Source organism: Bos grunniens, chromosome 1 (assembly GCF_055505025.1).
Source record: "Bos grunniens cultivar Pamir isolate PY7600 chromosome 1, Bosgru_T2T1.0, whole genome shotgun sequence".
NCBI lineage: Eukaryota > Metazoa > Chordata > Mammalia > Artiodactyla > Bovidae > Bos > Bos grunniens.
The window spans coordinates 112,113,230-112,136,899 of record NC_141165.1 but is presented as its reverse complement, the minus strand read 5'-3'; the positions used below and the strand labels follow the sequence as shown (position 1 = coordinate 112,136,899).

General features: G+C 34.8%; 1 protein-coding gene across 50 annotated transcripts in view; it reads right to left on the bottom strand.

Annotated features, from left to right (window-relative positions):
* Nucleotides 1-23,670, bottom strand: part of ABI3BP (ABI family member 3 binding protein) — a 300,988-nt gene that overhangs the window by 91,731 nt on the left and 185,587 nt on the right. For 18 of the 50 annotated variants that reach the window (XM_086409340.1, XM_086409524.1, XM_086409351.1 and 15 more), the window contains 13 exons: nucleotides 23,110-23,169; nucleotides 22,205-22,288; nucleotides 18,708-18,767; nucleotides 17,830-17,913; nucleotides 16,196-16,252; nucleotides 15,099-15,158; nucleotides 14,349-14,429; nucleotides 11,436-11,510; nucleotides 10,499-10,555; nucleotides 9,776-9,856; nucleotides 9,275-9,322; nucleotides 5,994-6,068; nucleotides 1,993-2,067 (listed from right to left, as the gene is read on the bottom strand). In XM_086409340.1, coding sequence (XP_086265466.1) covers nucleotides 1,993-2,067; nucleotides 5,994-6,068; nucleotides 9,275-9,322; nucleotides 9,776-9,856; nucleotides 10,499-10,555; nucleotides 11,436-11,510; nucleotides 14,349-14,429; nucleotides 15,099-15,158; nucleotides 16,196-16,252; nucleotides 17,830-17,913; nucleotides 18,708-18,767; nucleotides 22,205-22,288; nucleotides 23,110-23,169 — 897 coding nt within the window. Of the gene's footprint in view, nucleotides 1-1,992; nucleotides 2,068-5,993; nucleotides 6,069-8,479; nucleotides 8,555-9,274; nucleotides 9,323-9,775; nucleotides 9,857-10,498; nucleotides 10,556-11,435; nucleotides 11,511-14,348; nucleotides 14,430-15,098; nucleotides 15,159-16,195; nucleotides 16,253-17,829; nucleotides 17,914-18,707; nucleotides 18,768-22,204; nucleotides 22,289-23,109; nucleotides 23,170-23,670 lie in introns of all 50 variants that reach the window. The other 32 variants (XM_086409360.1, XM_086409781.1, XM_086409369.1 and 29 more) reach the window with 11 other exon arrangements.

The window sequence follows — 23,670 nt, the reverse complement described above, 5'->3', positions numbered from 1 at the left end:
ACATTTACACGTAACCTACCCTGTTTTCTGAGGAGCCAGTAAACAAAGTCATGGGCTCCTTAGGAAGCAAACCTGAGACTAGATATAACCCCCAAACTGTTTGAATCCAGTCTGTTTAAACACTTGGGAGAGGACTGAAAAGTAGTGATGATTGCCTTATGTTTCTTCCTGTAGCATCACACCGATGGAGTAACAGGGGAACCCCTGATGGACACAATGGCAGGACCAACACCGGGTTTAGAGACACAATTCACACTCAGGTATACAGACACTTGGAACTAGAGAGACAATGCTGCTGCTACTGCTGCTAAGTCGCTTCAGTCGTGTCCGACTCTGTGCGACCCCATAGACGGCAGCCCACCAGGCTCCCCTGTTCCTGGGATTCTCCAGGCAAGAACACTGGAGTGTGTTGCCATTTCCTTCTCCAATGCATGAAAGTGAAAAGTGAAAGTGAAGTCACTCAGTCGTGTCCAACTCTTAGCGACCCCATGGACTGCAGCCTACCAGGCTCCTCCATCCATGGGATTTTCCAGGCAAGAGTACTGGAGAGTCAATAAAATAAGCCTAACGAAGGTTCCATGGGGAGCGTTTGTGCTGCTGTTCCAATCAAACTTACGAGTTAGAGTGTGAAAAAATAAAGTATTGATGAAAGTAAGGTAAATATTACATATTTAAAAAGAAGAAAAGTTTAACTATTACATATATTACTTTAATGAGATTATGTCATATCAGAACCGATAGTACTACTGTTTCTAATGAAGAGGAAAATAAAATCACTCACATATATTGTCATTATCTCTAATGACTCCATCTCCGTTAACATATTTGTTCCACAGTTGAAAACAAGAAGTTGACCTTTTGCCAGTGGGAAGATAAGCTTTTTTCTTATTGGTGTTTATAATATGACTTTTGCTGTTAGCAGTACAAATTTACGTTCTGGACTTCAGGGCAAAAAGGCTCTTTGTGGACTATTACCACCTGCAACCACCTAATCACCCCACAGCAGCAGAAACATTCTCCACCCACATAACCAGGAAACCATGATAGCAAGGGAATTCACTTGCTTCCAAAATGCCATCCGTCCAAGCTACAGCTCAGAAAAGCTTTGGTTTTAGGAATGTTCTATAATCTTCTAGGACCACCTAAGAATTTATAATAATTGAACTTTTTTTTTTTTTAAGGGGGCAAAACCTGTAGTATTTCTCAGATACTCTGGCTACAAGTTTGGCTTGGCTTATTAGTGAACCAACAATGAACTACTTAGTGAAGCCAACAGAGGCTTCTTATGATCACTTGAGGATCTAGAGAAATGTCTGGGTCCTTGCAGTCCCACCTTGACTTCTCCCACAAATGCAACATAATCCCCCCTCTAAACAGGCAAAAAGCCTTCTCAAATGATAGGCAATAAATAGATCTGTAGCTAAAGAAATCATTTAGTGAAACAAATTTCTTAAGCAACTGCTCCATGAACTGGGAAAGTAGAATTAAAACCTCAAACAAAGGAAAAAAAAAATCCTCAGTGCTGAACTTAATGTAAAATTTCTGAACCCAAGAAAATGGCTAAACATAATTTCCTCCATTTGCAAAACATCATTTTATAATTTTTGTGGAAAAATCCCAATTCTTTATCTTATTTTGGTGAAACGTGAGCATCGCATAGTTAACATTAGTAGGTTATATTTTAGAAGTCAGAAAAGAAAAAAGCATTCTATCCTTAATTCTAGAAGGTTATTTTTTATAAGTCAGAAAAAAAGAGAAGTCTTCTACCCTTGGCATAATTCTCTGCCTTTGGATTATATCAATGTTTACATAAATAATGGAGCACATATGTAACTTTTATAAACACTTTGAAATGATTATATCATGCACGACACAGCATGGTATCTGAACATAAATGAAATATGGACCTCATACCCATCCTTCCTCATGTTTCATCGCTGTAGAATGTGACAGTAGAATGCATTTGACTTGAACATGAAATAAAGCATTTACCAGGTGGCGTATAGGACACTTCTGGACTTGGTGATGTCTTTGGCTTCAAAGTAACACGCTGGAATACCTTAGGAGCTGAAAGAGAGAGCTTGGACCATGAGTCATTTGGTTTCAGCATCTCCCAGTCATGCTTAGCACGTAAGATCTGACAAAGCATAAACCTGATTATTGCTTTTAAAAAAGTATTGAAATAGGAGTTATATGGAAAAATAAACCTTAAGCTCTAAAAGTAAATCAGTTAGAATTTCAAATACTTTTAAGAAAAATGAAATCTGAGAAACAGCAAAATTTGACTAAGCATAAAGGTAGGATGAAGAAATTTTGGAAACTTTTCAGAAGAGATAGCAATTAAATTAATCTAAGAGTACTCTTCTCTGGATGTTTGCTTGACTTCTTAAACCCATCCTCATGCCTTTCTCTGAAGAATGAGTTCAGTAAAGTCAAAGTGGGACCCCCAAAAGCATGTATGAAAGCAACTTAAAGTCAGGTCAGCAACAGCAGAAAGAGAATCGGCAATGGAAGGGAATGTTTGGGCTCATGTTCTGTGCCTCTGGCAATTCTTAGGCTCTAAATAAACCTTTAAATGACATGTTTACAAACTCAAACCGTCTTTCCACAGCTGTTCCTTTGGAGTAACAAGGTGCTAATGTAATAGATTTTTGTTTTGTTTTAGTCCTGGGGGCAGCGGGGAAAGAAAGGCCTACCTTATTTATATAGTTCATTTTACAACTTCAAAAAGGCTTTCATAAAGATTATGCCCTTTGATTCTCACCATAATGCTGAGAGGAAGGAATGATCAGCTTCACTTTGAAGCAATGTTGGAGACTATTGCCTGGAGTCACATGATCATTAAGCACCAGAGCCAAGGCTTGAACTGAACCCCAAGGTCCAGACATGATCGCTAGGTCCCAACTCGGGTTTCCTATATCCCAGCTCTGCAGGTCACATTTTTAACTTGCTCCTCATTTTTTAGGTAGACATAATAAACCTGTCCTAACTCAAAGCGTGACCGTGAGAATTAAGTGTGAATGTCAAAATGATGTGAAAGCTATACTCCTATAAACATTTCTTTCCACTTTTGGAGAAACTTTACAAATTTGACATTGAAAGATCTGAGTATATTTTGCTTTTCACATTGCTTGTCCCCTCAAAAATTAGGAGCAATTTTGATGGTTATAAGATTTCTAGATATATAATTATTAATAACAGGATTGTTCACTGTTACTTATGAACATAGGAATCTAAAATCAAACCTATATTTAATGATAAAATATTCTTGATGATTTCTTCCAAATTTTTGATCCCAATATGTCCTCAAATGCCAAATATAGTAAATTTAAAATTTTCTATCTAATTTATCAACATAATTTAAATATAAATAAGGCAGCATGCCCAATTACAGAATTTCATTCTGAAAGTAGTGATAGATTAACAACTGCATTGCTCTCTAGGTTGTACATGCTATGTTGGATGATGGCTTATAGCCCAACAATAACAATTTGCATTTGGTGTTGTACATATGAACAGAACATTCTCCCATTCAAATGGCCTTTTGCAACAGCTAGCCAGATGTAAGGGGGGAAGTAATGTGAGAGTTTAAACATTTGTCTTTGAACTATTGAGTGATACACCTATATACATATGAAATATCCTTGAAAGACTATAAAAACCTAGAGTATTGCTTGGATCTATTAAGTAAAGTTCATATTCTCCTGGGTAAGACAGATCCTAATTTCACCCACTTTTAAGAGGAATACGTGGCATGAACAATTTTCCAAATCGTCCCCTTATATTAGGCCACCCTGACAAAGTTGGAAGTATTTGGATGGCAGTTACTTTCCAGGGGAGATGCTGATGGACTGGAGTTTGCTCGGTTGGGACAGAATCAGGATGCTCTCTTGCTACAATCTGCAGCCACTCCAGGGTTTCAGAGTTTGAGTGGAACCACTGAGTGTATGCATCTATCCATTCTAAAGTTGCTTATCTTGTCAAGAAAGGTTAGCTAAAGGTCTAAATCAAAATCAAACAAGGTTGAAACTTAGAGTGTCATAATCAGAAACTAGAGTAAGGTCCTGATTTACTATATTGATTTTTGTAAGTATAGAGTACAGCTCAAAAAGATGAAATTATGAATGCCTTCCTTCTTAGTTCTAATCTCCTTTACTTTTTATAATGTTGCTAACCAGGGCTTTACAGCCTCAATGTTTTAACTTCCAACACATCTTATTTTTCATCTGTTCTCTTACTTTCCAGCATTCATTGTTTTATGCTTTCTTATTTCTTTCCATTTCTCCTTTTCCTGCTACATTTATTCTATTCTTTATATTCACATAAAAGGTTGAGAGTTCCTTTAATGATTTTATCTGTTGATTTCTTAAAATTAGATTTTAGTTTCCTACCCACAAATTTAATATGCTTGCTTTTAAAATTCTTATTCTATTAATTTTTACTTATTCACTAATTCCAATTATTTTTCCCTGCATTTCTTATATATTAACATTTCAAATTTATTTTAAAAAGTTATTTTAAAATTTCTTATTCTTTCAGATGATTGTTGCCTTGATACCTTCATATACTTATGTATCACACCCATATTATTTTTTAGCAAAGTTTTAGTAATTAAGTAAAAACACATTTTAAAATACATTAAAGCAGATTGAAAATCATTAGCTAGATGTGGTACCCAGGACTTTCTTTTAAGGAGTCTTCCTTTAAAGAAAAAATAATGGGCAAAATTTCTCTCAGAAATACAATAGAAAATGTTAACATCTCTCAGGTATTCAAGATCATTCCCAAATCTAACAGCTCTTTTTTTTTTTCTTTCAGTAGGGATACTGAGATGTGATTAAAGAATCTGTGGTGGTAATTCAGAGCTATTACCTGGATCAAGCATAATTTTGATGCTGCTAACATTTTCCTTTCCCCAGATCATTGGTGATAGTGAGGGTTCCTTTCCAGTACACTGGGTAGGTGCACTTCATATACTTTTTGGAAATGGGCCATGTGTAAACACATTTAAATATAGATGATTGGCTAGACTGCAACCACCTTGACCACAGAAGGCCGAAATTTTGTTTCACATTCCCAGGGTGTAGCACATTGGCTGGCACGCAGTCAGCATGCAATAAGTATTTGTTGAGTGGCTAACTGATGAAGTGAACTAGTTAATCAGCCACTTAAGGATCAAGGGGTGATGCAATTTTAAATTAGTAGGGAAGAGTGGCAGGAGGACTAATGACAGCCGACTAGGCATGACGGGGTAGGCATCAATGCTGGAAATGTCCGGAAAAACTGATGGAGTCCAGAGGCTGGATGAGGACAAGAATAAAAACTGATGTAAAATGCTGAGAATCTGCAACTGATACAAATGAGAAACCAAAAGGAGGGAAATATGAGCTTTCTTTGAGGTATGTCAGGTTTATGGTAGCCTGAAATGGAGATCTGCCAAGGCAGTCAGAGGAAATGAACAAGATCTTGGTTGAGAAGTCAGGGTTAATCATTCAAGTAACAACTCCATACTATTAAAAAAATAGCTTATAATGATTCTTGTTTAGCTCTTTCCAAAACTCATAGCAAAACAACCAAAGCAATATTAGGTAAATATTTTATAGGAGAAGATACATATTAAAAATCTTCAAGACCTAATGTTAAATAAAGTTGACTGAAAGGCCAAAAAATAATTAGAGGACTGGTGGGTAAAGGACATGCAAGGATCATGGAAGGGTTTCTCAAACTAGGAGAAGCAAAAGGAGTAGGCAGGCTATTTTTTAAAGAAATTTCATATTTCTCTATCCCCTTTTCAAATACCATAAGAGTAGGGAAGCTTTTTGGAATAAGCCACTTTAATACTATACTTTTTGATAAAGTCTAAATATAAATATTTATTAGGTTTCAAAGAAAGACTTGTTTTATAAGGGTTAAAAACCTAACTTGCTATAATTCAACAGAGTAACTCTGCAAACATCAAACTTTTCAGGCCAGAATATAAAATAAACATTTACCTGATTGTGTTTGTGGGATTCTTGGATGTGGAGATGTTTTTGGTTTGGGAGGAGTTCGTGGTATCTGCTTGGAAGCTAAAAGAAAGGATACAGATTCGGAGCTCTTGAGCTTCTCAAGAATAACAGTACCTAACCTTCTAGGAGCACAAAGACGTTTGTTGAGTGACTGAAGATGTAAATATACAGCAATTAACATAATTAAAGCTGGCAAAGAGCAATAGAATATAAGAAGATCATTTTCTTATAATAGAAAACAAAACAAGAAGGCACATTAACTAATATCTAAGATACTCAGCTGGCAAATGAAACTGTTGAAATTTTAGGATTATCTTCTTCAAATACCTATTAAATAGGCTAAAAATAAATTTCATGATAAAATAATTCATCCTTATTATAAATTCACATCACATTATCAGAGTATCCCAGTATAATATTTTAAGTACAAAGAGACACAATTTCTTCTAAATAAAAAGCACGTTACATTCCAAATATACCTAGAAGGTGAATATGTCTTAATAAGAGAGTTATGGAAAAAAATTAATTTTGTTAAACAAAACATAATTTTTATTGGTCATATTGGGGAGGAAAAATTGAACAGAAATTGAAAGAAATTGAAGGAAGTTATCCTTTTGCTGGGCAATTCTCAAAAGAGTTCTAGGACATTCAGTGTAAAAGACAATTTCTTCACTAAAAAAATTAAAGGTTTATCCTGCTAGAGGAAAATAATGATCAAATGCAAGGTCACAGCTTGTGGAAACACCTGTTTGGTTGGATTAAGTGTGTCTGAGATAAAGAGAAACAAGAAACAGATGGTTTCCAAGGTCATGGAGTTTCAGACCCTTAAGAAAAGCTTGCTGAAAATAAGTGTTATTAGATAAAAGAAATTGAGTCTGTAGAGACTTCTTCCTGATAATTAAAATATACAAAGCATGCAATGGTTTCAGTGGAATCTTCTCGCCTGTAGAAAGAGGAACAAGATATGTTGGAAATTATACTGGTTTAGAAGCCAGAGATTAAGAACTCACTTTGCTGATCACTTGGTCTACAACCTCGGGTTCTTCATCAAAAGTAAAGGATTTTTAAGAACCCTTCCAACCCTATAATTCTATACTTGTACAGTTTTCTTAGTCTTGTGATATTGTGACTCTGAATTGCTTTGTTTGTTGAGGTTCATACTGATAGGTTATTTGCATCCTTGGGATATAAGAGACCATCTGTAGGTAAAGGCGTGTTATGAAGCAATTCTATAAAAAATAATTCAGAATGAGATTGGTATCACTGGTGGTATCTGCAATTAAATATTTCAATAATATTAATAACCACAGCTATTAAAAAAACTTGAAAATGTTAGAGATAACAGACACAGATCCAGTTAATACAGTCAGTGTGGAATTTTGGTAAAATTAAACTGTAGAGTTTAATAGGCAAAGTTTAATGGGGTATTCTGACAAGGAATAAAATTAATGAATAATTATATGAATAAAATTAATATCCATATCTCCTTTGGAAATAGGGCCATATAAAATAGTTTATATGGACAATGAATAAAATTGATAATGAATGAATTATTGAATAAAATTAATATCCATATCTCCTTTGGAAATAGAGCCATATAAAATAGTTTCGTGGCCATCAAAATACAAGTTTGAGCTCATATATGATAAACTGCTGTTCTGAGACAGCCTATAGACACTGAAAGACTTTTTTGAATAAATGAATAAAATTAATGAATAAATTAATATCAATGAATAAAATTAATTGAATGAATGAAATTAATGAATAAAATTAATATCCATAGGCATAATTAATAAATTAATGAACAAATAAAATTCATATCCATATCTCAATGAATAAATTTAATATCCATTTCTCATTTGGAAATAGAGTCATATAAAATAGTTTCATGGCCATCAAAATACAAGTTTGAGCTTATATATGATAAACTGCTGGTCTGAGAGAGCCTGTAGACACTGAGACTTTTTTCCTTGTAAGAAGAAGTACATCTGCATTGATGTTGTGTTTTCCTACATTTCAAATCCCATCAAGGAAACCTTTATGACTTGCCAACTAACTGGTGTGATTTCAGTTTCTCTTATTTGTATCCAGTGAAGTGGCCAAGCTGCCACAGGAAGGAGCAGAAGAAAGTAGTAAGGTGATAAAGCATTTAAAATTGGGATATTTATGTTTTAAAATAGAATATAAATGTTCTTTCCCAGAAATATTACTATTTCCTCTACGAAAGACTTGCGGAGTAGCTGAGAGGTGTGTTTCAGTTAATCCTAAATGATATTCACAACACTGCTACGGGACTGGCTACACACTATGGATAGAAAGAGGAACGGGGCATCAGAAAGGTCGGATCCCCCATCAGAGACTGTGAGCAGCAATTACAGCTTCCAACAGCTAGTCATAGTGCCCAACTATCATCTTCCTGGTCTTTTAAGTTCTGTGAACATTTACCTTCTACATGAAATGCAAAACAATACTCAGTGTGGTCTGAGGCTCATCTGGGCTGGGCAGAATTACAGTTTGGGGAGGAAGAGGTGATGTTTCTACAGTAATTGAAGGAACGTACCCAGGGTTACTATAGTGCTTCATGCACCTTTAATACAGAAAGGATGGTAACAAGCAGACTTTACAGAAAAAAAGAAAATTGCAGTGAATACCACTCCTATTTCTTAATAATGTATTTAGTTTAAAAACTGCTTAGAGATGCCAGGTTATTAAAGACTTTCAAGGTAAGCAATATCCTTAATTTTTAAATCATCACTCCATATTAGTACCTCCCCCAATAATGCTAGAAAGATGTGTTCAAGAGTAACCATAAAACAAAGTAATAAAACTGTTAAAGCATAAGCCATTCAGCAGCATTGAATTTTGTTTAACAAAGAGGAAATCAAACAAGTAAATCAACGTGATGAAATGACTGCTAATGAAAAGTGTGTTGCTAGGGCAGAAGGTACAAGTGGATCATTGTACAAAAATATATTATCTGAAATATTCAACATAATACCAAACTGGCAGAATGTTCAACATTAGGAAAAAGATGCTTTAGGTTTGACAGTTTTGGTGACTGAAATAGCAAGAGGCCAAGATCTAGATACAAAGCTGAATGAGAGAAGACACTTTTTTGGACAATGGTTATGAAGAGAAGCATCTAGAAAGAAAATGAACTGTGATGAAGAATGATGATGTTGCAACATGGATTCACAATGAAGGAGAACATTGGTTTTCTGGTGATGGTGACAATGAGGACAAAAGCTGCCAGGGTGTAGCATTACCTAGCGTGGTCTCAGGTGGTTCAGACACATGTGTAATAGATCCCACAACTGTATCAAAACAAAGGAGAACAATTTTAAAAACTGTAAGATGTTAAGCTGCAGTCAAGTATTTCTTTCTTGAAAATCAACCTCATTCTCTTGGGAATCTGCATCACATTTTTACAGATAGGACAACAGGTTAGGATAAGAAAAAAGCGATCTGAGAGGGACATCCTGTTCTATAATCCTAAACCTCCAACTAAGATTTATGTTTTAACTGTCATTAACTGTCAAGTGTTATTATGCCTCAATACCTAGATACCACAGAGAAACTGAAGTTTATTTCTGTATTCAGAGAGTCAACTATCATTTTAATTTTAGGAATTCAAGGATTTTAGAAACTATGGCTCTTCAAAGCTATTGAACTTTAGAACAAGTACCCCAGCTTGGACTTTAGTATTCTATGAAAAGTAATAGATACTAATTAAAATATTTTGAATAAAAGAATCAAAGCATGAAAACCTTTACCACCTTCTGTCTCTGGCTCCTCTGGCCTGAGTGGTGCTTTGGCGGTGGAATAGACATAATCTATTTCAGTTGGTGCTAGAGAAGAAACCGAATGGTGGGTTAGCGGTGGGCAGCCCATAGTACCCACTGTAATGGAACACTTTAATTTGAAAACAGAGGTTAATTATCCTAAGTAGATAGATTTGTGAGGATAAATAACATTTAGGTAGAATATGAAGATGGCTACAATTTAAGAGGGCAGAAATGAAGGCAGTGTGCAGTGTGGAACACACACACGAACTAGCAGGATCTACAGCAATTTCCACCTGGAGCAAAGCAGATAACTTCATTTCCTTACATATTTTTGTTTAAGGATTCCAGTGAGAAAAAGACATAGAGTGAGTTCTTTGAAAGCATGAGGATGAATCTTAAAAATGAAAATGAAAAATAGGATGTGCATATTTGGATGAAAAGAGTGCTCAGAATATTAAAAAGTGAAATTTTGCATTCAGAGTGAGAGGGAACTAAGTAAGGAAATTGTGAAACTTGCATAGCAACACAGCAGGCACTAGCACAATGTGCTGTATATAATATTTAATTGTCAAGATTCACTGGATGAGCACAGGCAAGATGTGAGAAGCCATGAAATGTTACAAAGCATGAGGACATCCCAAGATGACTTCCACAATGTGATGCAAAAGCACGTATACCTGACTTCCCACTGGGGAACATTATTACCTATAGCTTCCTTTGATGACTCAGTGCTAAATGTAAGCGATTCCAGGACTTCAGAAACTAGCAAAAAACACAAAATGGTACAATTTATCAAGAATGACTTGTTGCAAGCATTGAATAAATTCACACAAAGTATTTAGACACGTGTCTTGTACTTTAAAGTACTCAATGTAAGCTGTTACTGTAATAACAATAGTACTATTAACACTAAAAGAAACCCTAATAACTGAATTCATAATTTTATAAGTACTGTAGGTTATCATTAACAACCATACCTTGTTCCATCAACATAAGCATCAAAATGCCATTTAACTAATTAAGTGATATACAAAGGGGATGAAAAGAAATTATAATCCCATTAGGAAAAAATAAAGATATGGTGCTTCAAAATAAATGTCAGAGGGTTGCAACAGCATTACTAAGCATAATCTTAAAAATTTGTTTTTAATTTGAAGGGCAATAATGTTTAGGTTCATACTGTGTAAGGTGAAATTTTGTTGTCTTTACTGAAGTGAGAACTTTCTTCCTTCTTAATGTTCACAACTCAATGAGCATTCTTTTCACATAGCAGAACACAAATTTAGCTTACTACTAAAGAGAATCACAAGTTTATAACTTAGTGAAAAATAAAGGTAAAAGAATAGAATCAGCTCTTCTAAGTGGTTTTGTTGACTACTTAATCAGATATGTGATTATTCTCTGATACAGAGTAAACCCAATGAAATGAAGGTAAGTATTTCTATACAGTTAAATAACAGTTAATATGAAAATAATGTATTACTAATTCATACTTATTTGCAATCATGGAAAGAACATGTACCATATGTAGAGTTGTTAAATGCATATTCTTTTGCATTTTTCAATGTTTGGAAATATAATACTTGGGCTGTGTTCCCTGAAGCTCAATGGTGTATCCAGGCAGATTAAATAATTTATTTACCAGGTTGACTCTGTGTCATTTCTAGGCTTGGTGATGTCACTGGCTTCAAAATAAGAGTTTGCAGTTCAGTGAGAGCTGAAAGAAGAGGGTCTAAGTTGTCAAACTAATTATGGATAATTTATGTCATAGAATTTAGATAAAGGTAGCAATACAGAGACCTTCAGAATCATAGTGTTATGAATAGGCATGCAGAGTTTGCATTATTTAAACCAGAGGTTGGCAAATTATGCGCTTCTCAATCCCTCTTCCTGACCTGTGAACTAAGTGACTTTTACATTTTTAAATGATTGAAAAAAATTAAAAGAGTAATAATCTATGACATGTAAAAAATGGTATGAAATTCAAATAAAGTTTTGTTGAAACACAGCCACACGTGCAAACTAAAATGACTCAAGGCCAAGATGTAAGTGATACACAAATATGCCTTGAATCATCTTAGTTTGTACATGTGGCTGTGTTTCAACAAAACTTCAATGGCTTCAAGCTACAACAGCAGAATTGAAAAGTTATAATAGAGACTGAATGGGCTCCAAAGCCTAAAATATTCACTATCTAATTCTTCACATAAAAAAAAAAAAAATCACTGATTTACTGATCCCTGATGTTAATTATCCTTTTAGAAAAAGCAAGAGCCTATTTGAAAAAGTGAGAGTCCTTAAAGACTATTGTATCTGAATCTATATTTCCACAAGGGCTTTCTAAGAATTTCTTACAGCTGATTTCAACACAGTATTATTAACAAAATATTCAATATCATCTAGGAGTATTTTGTTCTATGTTCCAGTTTGACCACTCCCTCAGGTACCATCAATATGTGTCAAAATGTTTTATTTTCTTGTTCTCACCATTCCAACCACCAATTTAAGTCCTAGTTATTTCAAAGCTCAACTATTCCCTCTAAAACCACATAGAACCTTGATTCCTTTCAATGTTTTCTTTCTATATTTTTAATCAAACAAGCTGCTTTTGTATAAGCAAGTTATCTTTCATCTAAGAAGAATTCAAGACTCAATTCTTCACAATTATATTGTACTTTAAGAGGTAAAACATGCCCTTACTTTTTTTTATCTCTATCTCTGTTCCACACCCCACTCTGCTCAACTACTAACATGGTGCTGGGACCACAGAGGGCAAGGAAATGGTTGTTTACCTAAGACAAAGAAGCAAGGCTATTTGAAAAAGAAATTAATGAAATAGAATGCTAAGAGAATTGAATAAGATGCATCTTTTGTCAGAGACAGTTCTTATGCATTTGGCTACCATATAGATCTCCTCCAACCATGAGCATTCTGGTCCATGTGCTATTGTAGAGATGCTACCTTCTCTCTTAGCACAGAGGAGGGAAATGCAAGTTGGCAAGCCATATCACTGTCACTTTGGGACCCACTGCAATGGGCTGGAAGGACTTCTTGAACTAAAACTCGTAGATTTCCTTGGTTTCAACTGTGGAGCTTAGAGAAGTTTAAAGTTTGTAAAGAAGGATGTCCCCCCCTGCCCCATGTTTTGAAACTAAAGGAAGAAAATTTTGAGTTGCTGTTGTATTTGTAGGTCTAAAAACCATCAACATTGAATGTGGGCCAATGTTTTCTAAAATATTAGATTTTCTTGGCTTTACTGCCTAAGTTTGAAAATTTCACTTTACTATCCAATTTGTTCCTTATCACTGAGGGTCTTTCAGAGATCAATAACAAAATGTGTTAAAGATATAGATATTACTATGTATAATTAGATCCTCAGAGAGATTCCTACTTAATAATGACTAAGAATCAATGCTAAACTGTAGTGGAGAGTAAGGAATAGTCAAGTTCATTAATGATGGCTAAGCCTGTAAATTACATTCACTAGAACTGACTCTTCCAAGAAGCAACCTTTTAAAAATAATCTGATAGGGAAACCATTCCTTAAAATAGGAAGAGAATAATGAGAATATCACAAAAAATCTTAGAGAGTGGTTCAGAGAAATTTCATGGTACTTAATTATTACCATTTTACAGATCTACATACCAAATAGAAGGGGAACAATTTGGACTTCAGACTCTTCACTGAATCACATAATGAAATGCTAAAGGGGATTTCATGGCAGATAGATTTCCTCACCTGGATCCAGGGACATCTGTTGCAAATAACAGGTAGCTCTTGAATTAAGAATCCTGACTACTTATCAGATGAAGCATGAAACAGAATTACAACAGCAATCAAAGGAAGCAGGAGCAACTCTGGCCATGATAGTGATGGGTGGGTTTTTAATGAGGTCACAAAAATCATTACCTAATGTTGCTTCTGGAGCTTCAGAGCTATGAATAACTGGTTCAAAGCTTATAGCAGAAACTAACCAAAAGCAACACGGGGAACATAAGAAAGCTTAAACACACACATAGAAAGTCTTAATTTTTCTTTCAAAACATTAGTTTCGAATGACAACTTTTTTTAACTTTTGTAAATTCACAGAAAGCAAATAGTCTCTGAGGCTAGGAGCAATTCATCGCAGAGAGTAGGTACAACCTTTGAACTCTGCTATGAATCCTAGTATAGTCAACATGAGACTGACCTAGGTGTTTGATTTTCTGATTCTAATATGGAAGCTTGCATTAGAAAATCTGTTTAGGCAATATATGTTAAAAATATGTGAAAGGAATTTGTTGCATTTCTTGTAAGTTGGGTAAAAACCTATGGTTATGTACTATAATAGATCATGTGTGTTTAACTGTAGATGTACCATGACTAACTATGCCAGTATTGCTACAAATAAAAGTGACCAAGAACTCATCCAAGAAGCAGCTGCTAACCATACTTAAACGCCTCAACTCTTAGGGAACATGAAGTCTGTTACTTTCCATCAAAGGCACTGCTTTGGGACCCCACATGGACAGACTGCTAGGGTTTACCCCTCAAACCATGGAATAACACATTTACCCAATTTGGTCTGAGGTGCTTCAGGGCTTGATGTGGTTTTAGGTCTGGGACGTGGACGACGAACTTGTGTTGTTTTATAAGCTGAAGGAAGAAATATTGGATTATTATTGGATTATTATTATTCTAGTGAATGTGGTATTGGAAATAAAGTTCTAGATTTTCTAAAATATGTTTCCTTGAAATTTAAGGCATATATTTTTAAGATCCAAATGTTTTTGCCTATTTTGTTCATTATTTTATCACAGAGTCTTGAGGTAAAACTTACACATAAAATTAAGTCAAGAAGTGAAGAGTCTTATAAATCTCTAATTTTAAAAAAGGTAAGGACTATCATCAAACCATAGGTAGTTCACAGTAAGAAATGTAAATATTCCCCCAAGCCATGGAACTATACATTGTTATGTTTTAGTTCATCTAGAGAAGATACAGACATTCCTGACTGCATTTGAAGCTCAGCTTTAAAAATGAGCCCCATTTAGACAAAAGTAGAACATGATACAAATTCAATTAAGATTACACAGTAGAAAAATACTCTGACCTAATCCCATGCATAGCTTTTAAAACAATAGGCAACTTCTTTTAGAGTCTTCAATACTGTTATTGAGAAGGATAATCAAGTTGCAGAACAGCAGAGGATGACAAGATAGTCTTAAGAAGCTAGTGATAATGTGATGATGATGAGGATGATAATGATAGAATGAGTTGATACTGGGCAGGAAAAAAATGTTGTGGAACACAGAATATCATTACCTAATGTTGTTTCTGGAGCCTTGGTTGTATGAGTGACAGGTTCAATGACGGTAGGAAGAACTAGCCAAAAACAATAAAATAAACCAAAGAGATTTTTAAAATGTATTTGAAGACTAATTTCAGAAGCTAATTTTTAAGCTTTAGGACAGAGAGAAAAGAGACACATACTTGTTCTTTGCAGATCTGACCAAATTATGGCCAATATCCATTAACCTCATAAGACAGGTTATGCACTTTGTTCAATATCACTGTGGTCAACAAGAAGCTCTAGATGTTTGGTTATCTGACCCTTGCTAGCATGGAAGACTTTGCTAGATGAGCTTTCTACACGTTTATGAATATAAACATGTTAGACTTTTCTAACTACTGGAAAAAGCATTTATCAGTCTATTTGCACTTCTATACAAGTTGACATATAAATGTCTACTAATTTGTTCACTCTTTCAATAATCGTGGGTATAATAATGAATTCACACATTCAAAAGGATAAGGATCAATGTAAAAAATGGGACATGCTCATCAAAATTTCAAAGTGGTTCTTCATTCAGTAAAAGACAAGAAACTCTTAAACCTTGTTAAATAAGGAGAAATAATCAGCCTATTCTATCATAAAAGCCCATCATTTAAACTTTTAAGATTTAGGCATGTTCAAAAATTCGACCATTATCTAAAAGCATTATTCCTTGAAACAATAGATTCACCAGTACAATCACACAGATCCTAATTCAATAAAAAGTAACACAATAAAAACATGGCATTTCTACAATTGATGAGGAAAAAGCAAGTGAGAAGAATAAGAGATAAATGGGAATTCATGTTTGAAAGAAAGCTTAATAGTCAACACTTTAACCAAATGTGCATGATCACATGACAAAGTCGAGTAGATACACAGCAGTCCGACATCATGAAATTAGTATATACACAGTTCTCTTAGATTCAACAGATGACATAGAGCTTAGCATACTTACACGATAAAGATTGTAATAGGATGACAACAGAGGGGTTAGAAATGGTTTAAGATGCAGGAGAACCTGTGGCTATAATGGTATGACAATGAACAGGAAGAGCACCATTTGAAGGACACACATGCTCATTACCCACGATTTCTGGAGCTTCAGTTCTAAGAGTACCAGGTTCAAGATCTGTAGTAGGAACTAGTCAAAAAACAATGAAACAAACACTTGTGAAAAGTCAGCAAATTATACCAGTATAATATTGCTTCAGTAGGTACATAACAATTTGAAAATTTTTTTGAAATCACATACTTCCTATTTAATGATTTGGTCACCTAAAGCCAGGTAGATATTCTTTTATGAGACAGCCATAGCATACACAATCTGGTAAATATCTTCATAAAGTCAACATGAGTTTCTCCTAGGTATCTAAGTACCCAATTCCAATCATTGTAGAACACTGATCTAGGAAAATTATCCAAACAGTTTACCAAATATATACTTATGTAACTGTTCTGACAACTGTTGACTTTTCTGTGGAAGCTTTAAGAAAACAATATGTCTAAGTTCTCACCATAAGGAAAAATATTTTCCTACTGCTTTCATCTATCTATATGAGGTGATGGATTAAACTAAACAACTAAAGCCACCGTGGGAATCATTTCATGACACATGCAAGTCAAATCATTATGCTGTATGCCTTAAACTTATACAGTGCTGTATGTCAATTTTCTCTCAATAAAATTGGAAGAAAATAGCATGTCTATATAAGCATGTATTCAATAAGTAGATTTTGTATTTATAGACATGGAACAGAATTAAGCCAAGTGAAGCATACAGATCTTGTCGAGAAGACCTATTTGGAAGTAGGCTGAGACCTTGTTTGAGGCAAAAGCACTCAATAAATCAGGATATAAGAACAAATAGCGTGTGGTGCCCAGTAGAGCACTTAACGTGCTCTGTTCTAATCACAGGCTGTACCCTGTATAGGGGGAAGAGACCATTGCAGGAGAGACCACTGATACTTTTGGGTCAGATCCAAACTTCTGAGTCATACTTTCAAGGAATTTCTTCAACTACTCTTATGGGCCCTTCCAAACACAGTACTCTTCATTACCACTGAGAAGCAGAACCTCCCTTCACTCAGAAGTCTGTGCTCGCTGGTTGGTCTCTTCCCCTTTCTTTTTGTCTGTCAGTCTCCATGATTTTAAGACTTCTTACTTCTGTCCTTCACAGACTTTTCTCTCTTTCAGCTGAGAGATGTTTAGAACCCTTGCATAAAAGAACTCTGTTTGCACAGATATACTGCCTAGGTTCAATCTTTCAGTGTTTCACACTGAGGCGGGTTCTGAATTTGACTCTACTCCAGACTGAGAAGTAAGAAGTCGCTGCCTTCTCTGATATCCTCACAACTGTTGATGGGCTGTGGGGACAGGTAAGTTACTTCATGTTTGTTTCTTGAAAAAAAAAAAAGATTGGTTTAAGACATTTTGTCTTTAAGTGAAGAAGGGAATGGAATAAGAAAACGCAAATAAAGGACATAGTACATAAAAGAGTAGATCCTTACGTAGAAAGCAGAGTAATCAGCTATCGCACGAGTCCCTGCCACCCCCTCATCACGTTTTCCTTTGCTAACTCGACAGGGGGAAGCAGCAGCAGGCCATTTCGTGCCTTTACCGGCGCAGGGATCACATGGACTACCATTCTCACTGCTGGATCAATCCCAGACTCTCCAGAGCCACGAGGACTCAGTCCTTAAATGAGAAACCCACATTTACCCGGTTTGGTTTGAGGTGCCTCAGGAGTTGTTGTAGTTTTAAGTTTGGGACGCGGACGACGGGTCCGTTTTGATGTTTTAGGAGCTGAAGAAAGAAAACCTTCAGTTACTTCAGAGTTCATAGTTCAGCAGCTATGGGTAGCAGAACACACGTCTCCAGATTTCCTAAAACTTACTAGATTTCCTCATATTTTAGGAAATGCGTCTTTTAAACTTTTTAATTTGAAGCTTTCACCCTTATTATAATAGTTTTTTTTTTACATGTGGAAGTTTACTGGGAATAAGTCATATATGAAAGTAAGTTATTCATTTAAAAAGAAGAATCATTCAAAGAACTCTCTTTTGAATTAAAAAGGAAAAGAATGATTGGTAAAATATTATGATGGTGGTGATGGTACAAACTCTTCAATGGTTTCCTAAAATAAGACCATGTCATTAACTTTTCAGTTAAAGAACAAATATCATATCAGTTCAGTTCAATTCAGTTCAGTCGCAGATAGCTTAAAAAAAAAAAAGACTTTTAGATCCACAAAGAACCCCCTTTTCTAACTTTTGTTAGGGTTACAAGAATTGCTTTTTAAACTCAACTTAAACAAAACATTGGTTAAAAAACATATGCAAAGGCAAGAACAATTTCAGATGGTTATATGTATAACAATTGATCTGAGTTAGGTTCATGCATAGCTCTCTTAGAAACAAAGGATTAACTTGTTTTAAGAGTCAGAGTCTTCAGTACTTTTAGGATGAAGAATATCATGGCGTGATAATAGAGGATGATGATATAGCTTTATGAAGCAAAAGAACCTGTAGCCGTGATGTTGACGGAACAAGTTTGACAATGAGAAGCGAACGCACTTACTGAGGATCACGTGTTATTACCTTTTGTTGTTACCCAAGCGTCAGTTCTGAATGTAACAGGTTCAAAGTCTGCAGTAGGCACTGACCAAAAGTATTAAAAAATAAACCAAATGATTGTTTTAAATAAAAGAAAACTTAAAACATTTACTGTGAAAAGGATCTTCCTAGTATAACATGGCAAGTTTTAAAAACTCTTAAACTAGAAGGGTAAACAATTGGTTTTCTAAAAATTGGCCATACCTAAGTCAGGTACCTATTCTCTTATTCCTCCTTTTATTATCTGATTCTAAATTAATAAGCCAAAGTATGATGTTTGGGTATTGGTAAGGACCTATCTTGGGAAAGAGACTGAGGCCTCAGCATGATGAATCAGATTGGTATCTCTCCATATTAAGCAAAGAAAGAACATGTCTTCATGAACAAAGAGGAACTTGTTGATAAATACTTGATCAAATCTCAATGGCTTCATCAGGTGCCTAAAGATCTCTACCTTGGGAGTCCGATGTGGACCAACCAAGATCTAGAAAAGCTTTGAGTACCACCTTGAAATCAGATATCCTTTGTATTATATATTACAGTTAGACTTTCTCCTTTGGTTGGTCTCTACCTATATCCACTCTTTCTGATTTAATTCTTTTCCATCTTTCTACTCATCTATGTCCCATGATGATTTCAAGGCTCTACTTTCTTTCTTTCTTTATTTTGGGCACATTCCAGCTTTCATTGTCAATGCCCCTGAACTATTGTTATCCCACAAAATCAGCAATACTGAGACAATCTTTTTCTTTGTCCAATAGAGAAGAAACAGTGACTGCTTGGAAACTTTCGAAACCAGAGTAAATTTTGGAATAACTAAAATAAATTTTTATGTAATTTTTAAATCCACATAAATCTTTTATTAACCTCTCTGTAAACTGCAGAGGAAAATAGTTAAGGCTTTTAATATGAAGTTCCCCACAATCAGATTTCAACCTTCAGCTCACAATGTAATTGCTGTTTTCCACAATCACAAGTCCCTAAATTTCATTTGTAAAAGAATGAGATAGTTACACAACAGTGCACAGTCTAAATCTGATGAGTAAAAGTGCTTTGCCTGACCTATGTGATGTTTGAAAACTGGGATATTTTACTGGATAAACTAAAATTTTGGAAACACCCTAAAAAAATTGGAAAGTCTAGAAATAGTCTGCATGGCAATAATTAGCAAAACTAAGTCATAGCTGAACTGTGTGGATGAGGAAGGAATTTTCCTGTTTGCCCCAGTCTCTACTCCTATACTGTCTCATTTTTAGTCCTTTTTGCTCATTTACAATATACACTTGGTCATTACAGACATTTGAATTTTCCCATCATGTACTTTTTCACTTTGTCTTTGACCTTCCTTTCTGCTGTTCTTTTTTCCTCTCTAATGAATGCTTTCTTAAAGCAAAAAGGTTACCTCTTGTTTTTACTTTTTCTATTTTAATTATTTATTAAATTGTACATATAATTTTTATAATCATTAGTAAATGCATATGATTCATGCATTTTTTCCTATATTTGCTATTTTCATAATAAAAAGAACAGTAACAAAACATATTTATAGATAATATATAATATATATAAAAATATAATATGGATAATATAAATGGTAGAAACTGACATGAAAAACTTTATAACATTGACTATATATATTTTTAAAATTATTTATAATATATACATATTATGTGGGAGACCCGGGTTCGATCCCTGGGTCAGGAAGATCCCCTGGAGAAGGAAATGGCAACCCACTCCAGTACTCTTGCCTGGAAAATCCCATGGACAGAGGAGCCTGATGGGCTACAGTCCATGGGGTCACAAAGAGTTGGACACGACTGAGTGATTTCACTTTCTTTCTTTCATAATATACACATATAATGATTGCTAATGTATATACATATATATCAATATATGATTGTTAAGCTCAAGGCAACAAGTATCACCACTTTTTATTTTTTTGCAGAAAAGAATGTATTTAAATTAGAAATTAATATCAAAATGAGAAATTTATATCAAACATACTTTAAAAGCTCCAAATATTTGGAAATTAAATGTCTACTTAAAAATGATGGCTGTATTTAAGAAGCCATAACAAGGAAAAGTAGAAAACATTTTTAACAGAATAAGAATGAAAAGAGAATTTATCAGAATTTGTTGCACGCAGCTGAAGCTGCTCAGTGCAACTAAATACAATGTGGAAAGCTGAATAAGGTATGAAAACAAATACTGGACACTAGCATAAAATTTTGTGAAACTGGAACAAAATCTGTACTTCAGTTAATAATATTGCATCACATACAGCCACTATGGAGAACAGTGTGGAGATTCCTTAAAAAACTGGAAATAGAACTGCCTTATGATCCAGCAATCCCACTGCTGGGCATACACACTGAGGAAACCAGAAGGGAAAGAGACACGTGTACCCCAATGTTCATTGCAGCACTGTTTATAATAGCCAGGACATGGAAGCAACCTAGATGCCCATCAGCAGATGAATGGCTAAGAAAGCTGTGGTACATATACACAATGGAGTATTACTCAGCCATTAAAAAGAATACATTTGAATCAGTTCTAATTTCCTGTTTTTTTTTAAAGAACATAGTATCATAGTATTTCTTTATATTCTCAGAATTGGATTAGAAGTTTCAAGCCTCAAATTTTGTAAAATCACTAAAACAATAAGCTCTCTAGACTTTAAGCAGTAACCTAGTTAGTAATACTAGATTCCAGAGTAAAGGGAGCTATATCAAAGTTTTAAGTGAATATAAATCAGAAATCTAGCATTATGTTTATACTTAGTCAAATAAGTAAGGCTTCATTCTTTCTAAATTTATCTTTCCCTGACCCGAAGATTTATGTACCTAGCACATCTTGTTGATAGCACACAAATATCAATCTTATATTTTCATAGATGTGTATATTGCCATCTTCTATTTTATTTACCAAGTAAAGGCTTTTGTTTTTAACTGTCTTTCAGGTTTTAGGACTAAAAACACATCTTCCACATCTGATACAATAGCACCTTGGGAGGCTACTGAAGGCACTTGAAAGTGAAAGTGAAGTCGCTCAGTCGTGTCCGACTCTTTGCGACCCTGTGGACTGTAGCCCACCAGGCTCCTCCATCCATGGGATTCTCCAGGCACAAATACTGGAGTGGGGTGCCATTGCCTTCTCCAGGGGATCTTCCCGACCACTTAGTGTTTATCAATTTGAACTGAATATGCCTAATTTTTCTAGACAAGCTTTATTTTCACAAGATAAGTGGCAGTTAATAAAATGTACAGCAACAGAGATTTTTACAGAGGAAGTATGAGGCATAAGGCTGCCATACAAATCTCCCCCTACTGTGCATTTCTTGCCAACTCTAGAGTAGGAACTGCAACTCAATACTGAGTTGTATCTTTAGTCTCTGGCGGCATACTGGTTACTCCCAACAACTAAGATTACTCGTCACCCTGTTGGGTTAGGTTGTTGGAACTCTAAGCCATGAAAATTTTTACCTGGTTTTGACTCAGGTGCTTCAGCACTTGGTGTGGTTTTTGGTCTGGGATGTGGATGAATTGTCTGTTGTGATGTTTTAGAAGCTGAAGGAAGAAATTCTTGTATTATTACATAACAACATTACCCAGGGTTCTGGAACCTATGGGAAGCAAAAACATGACTCTAGATTTTCTACATCTTATTTGATATTATTAGATATTTACCTTTTTAGTTTGAGATTTTTGTCACATACATAAATTCCTTTTGTATCTTCTTTTATCATAGAAGATTTTTTTGAAGACAAAAATCAGTTTTAATATAAGAAATAAAGATTAGTAATTATAATCAAACTCTCATAGAGCAGTGTGGTTGGGCAACAAAAAGGTTAAGGACTGTTGCTAAATTTCAATAGATAATGAAGGACAGTCAAACTAAATGTGAGGTTTATAATTTAATCTTTCAATCTCTGGTACATGTTCTATGTAACTATTAAAATAAGAACACATTACTACCTAAATGGAAACAAAACAACAAAATACTAAGGAAATAGAAAAAGGGTAGAAATGTAGATGTGCCAAGAATGGATCCTCTTGGCCCTGTGAGAGTAGTTGTTGATGGCTTTATCTGTCTAGACAAGAAACAGATCTGTGATGTGTTTGAAAACCAGTTTTTAACCACAAGCACCGCTTGAACAAAACACAGAATGACACAATTTCAAACAGGTTACCCAGCAAATATCTTAAAGTAGGCTCACCTATGGCTAATTCTATTAAAAACAACAGATAATTTAAGAGTTTTCATAATTTTAAGAAGAATGTAGATAAATGGCCACAAAGAATAAAACTACTGTCACACGGAGTAAGATGAAACTCTGAGCCCAACAATAAGCAGGATAAGGCTTGTTGAAAACACGGTATATCATTACCTAATGTTGTTCCGGGGGCCTCTGTTCTAAGAGTGACAGGTTCAAGGGTTGAAGCAGGAACTGACCAAAAGATAATACAGTAAAGCAAAGAGATTTAAAAATATATGAAAAGTTAGAACATTTGCACCCCATCAAGATTTGCTTGTGTATCATTCCTTCCACAAACAAACAAAAAATAACAGAAAGAGCAGATGACTGTTCTTCAGCCAAGCAATAGTTATGGTCAGTCTTAGGCTTAGCCTTGAACTATCTTGAGTCAACATGAAATTCTCCTAGGTTTTAACTAATGGATTTTAACCAATATGGAAAACTCTGCACTAGAAAATATTTTCAGGCATTTACCTAATATAAAATGAGAAAAAAAAAACTGTCTTTAAAGTAATCTGATCAACCTGTACTTCAGTGGAAGCTGAAAAGGAGCACATCCTATGTTTAGATTAACATGGATATAATAGATGGTGTGTACATTTGAAATAGATATAAAAATTAATCATGGAAGTGGATGGTGTTTGTCCTGCCAAGAGCTCAGCTATGGAAAGAGTCAGAGATCTCTGTTCAAAT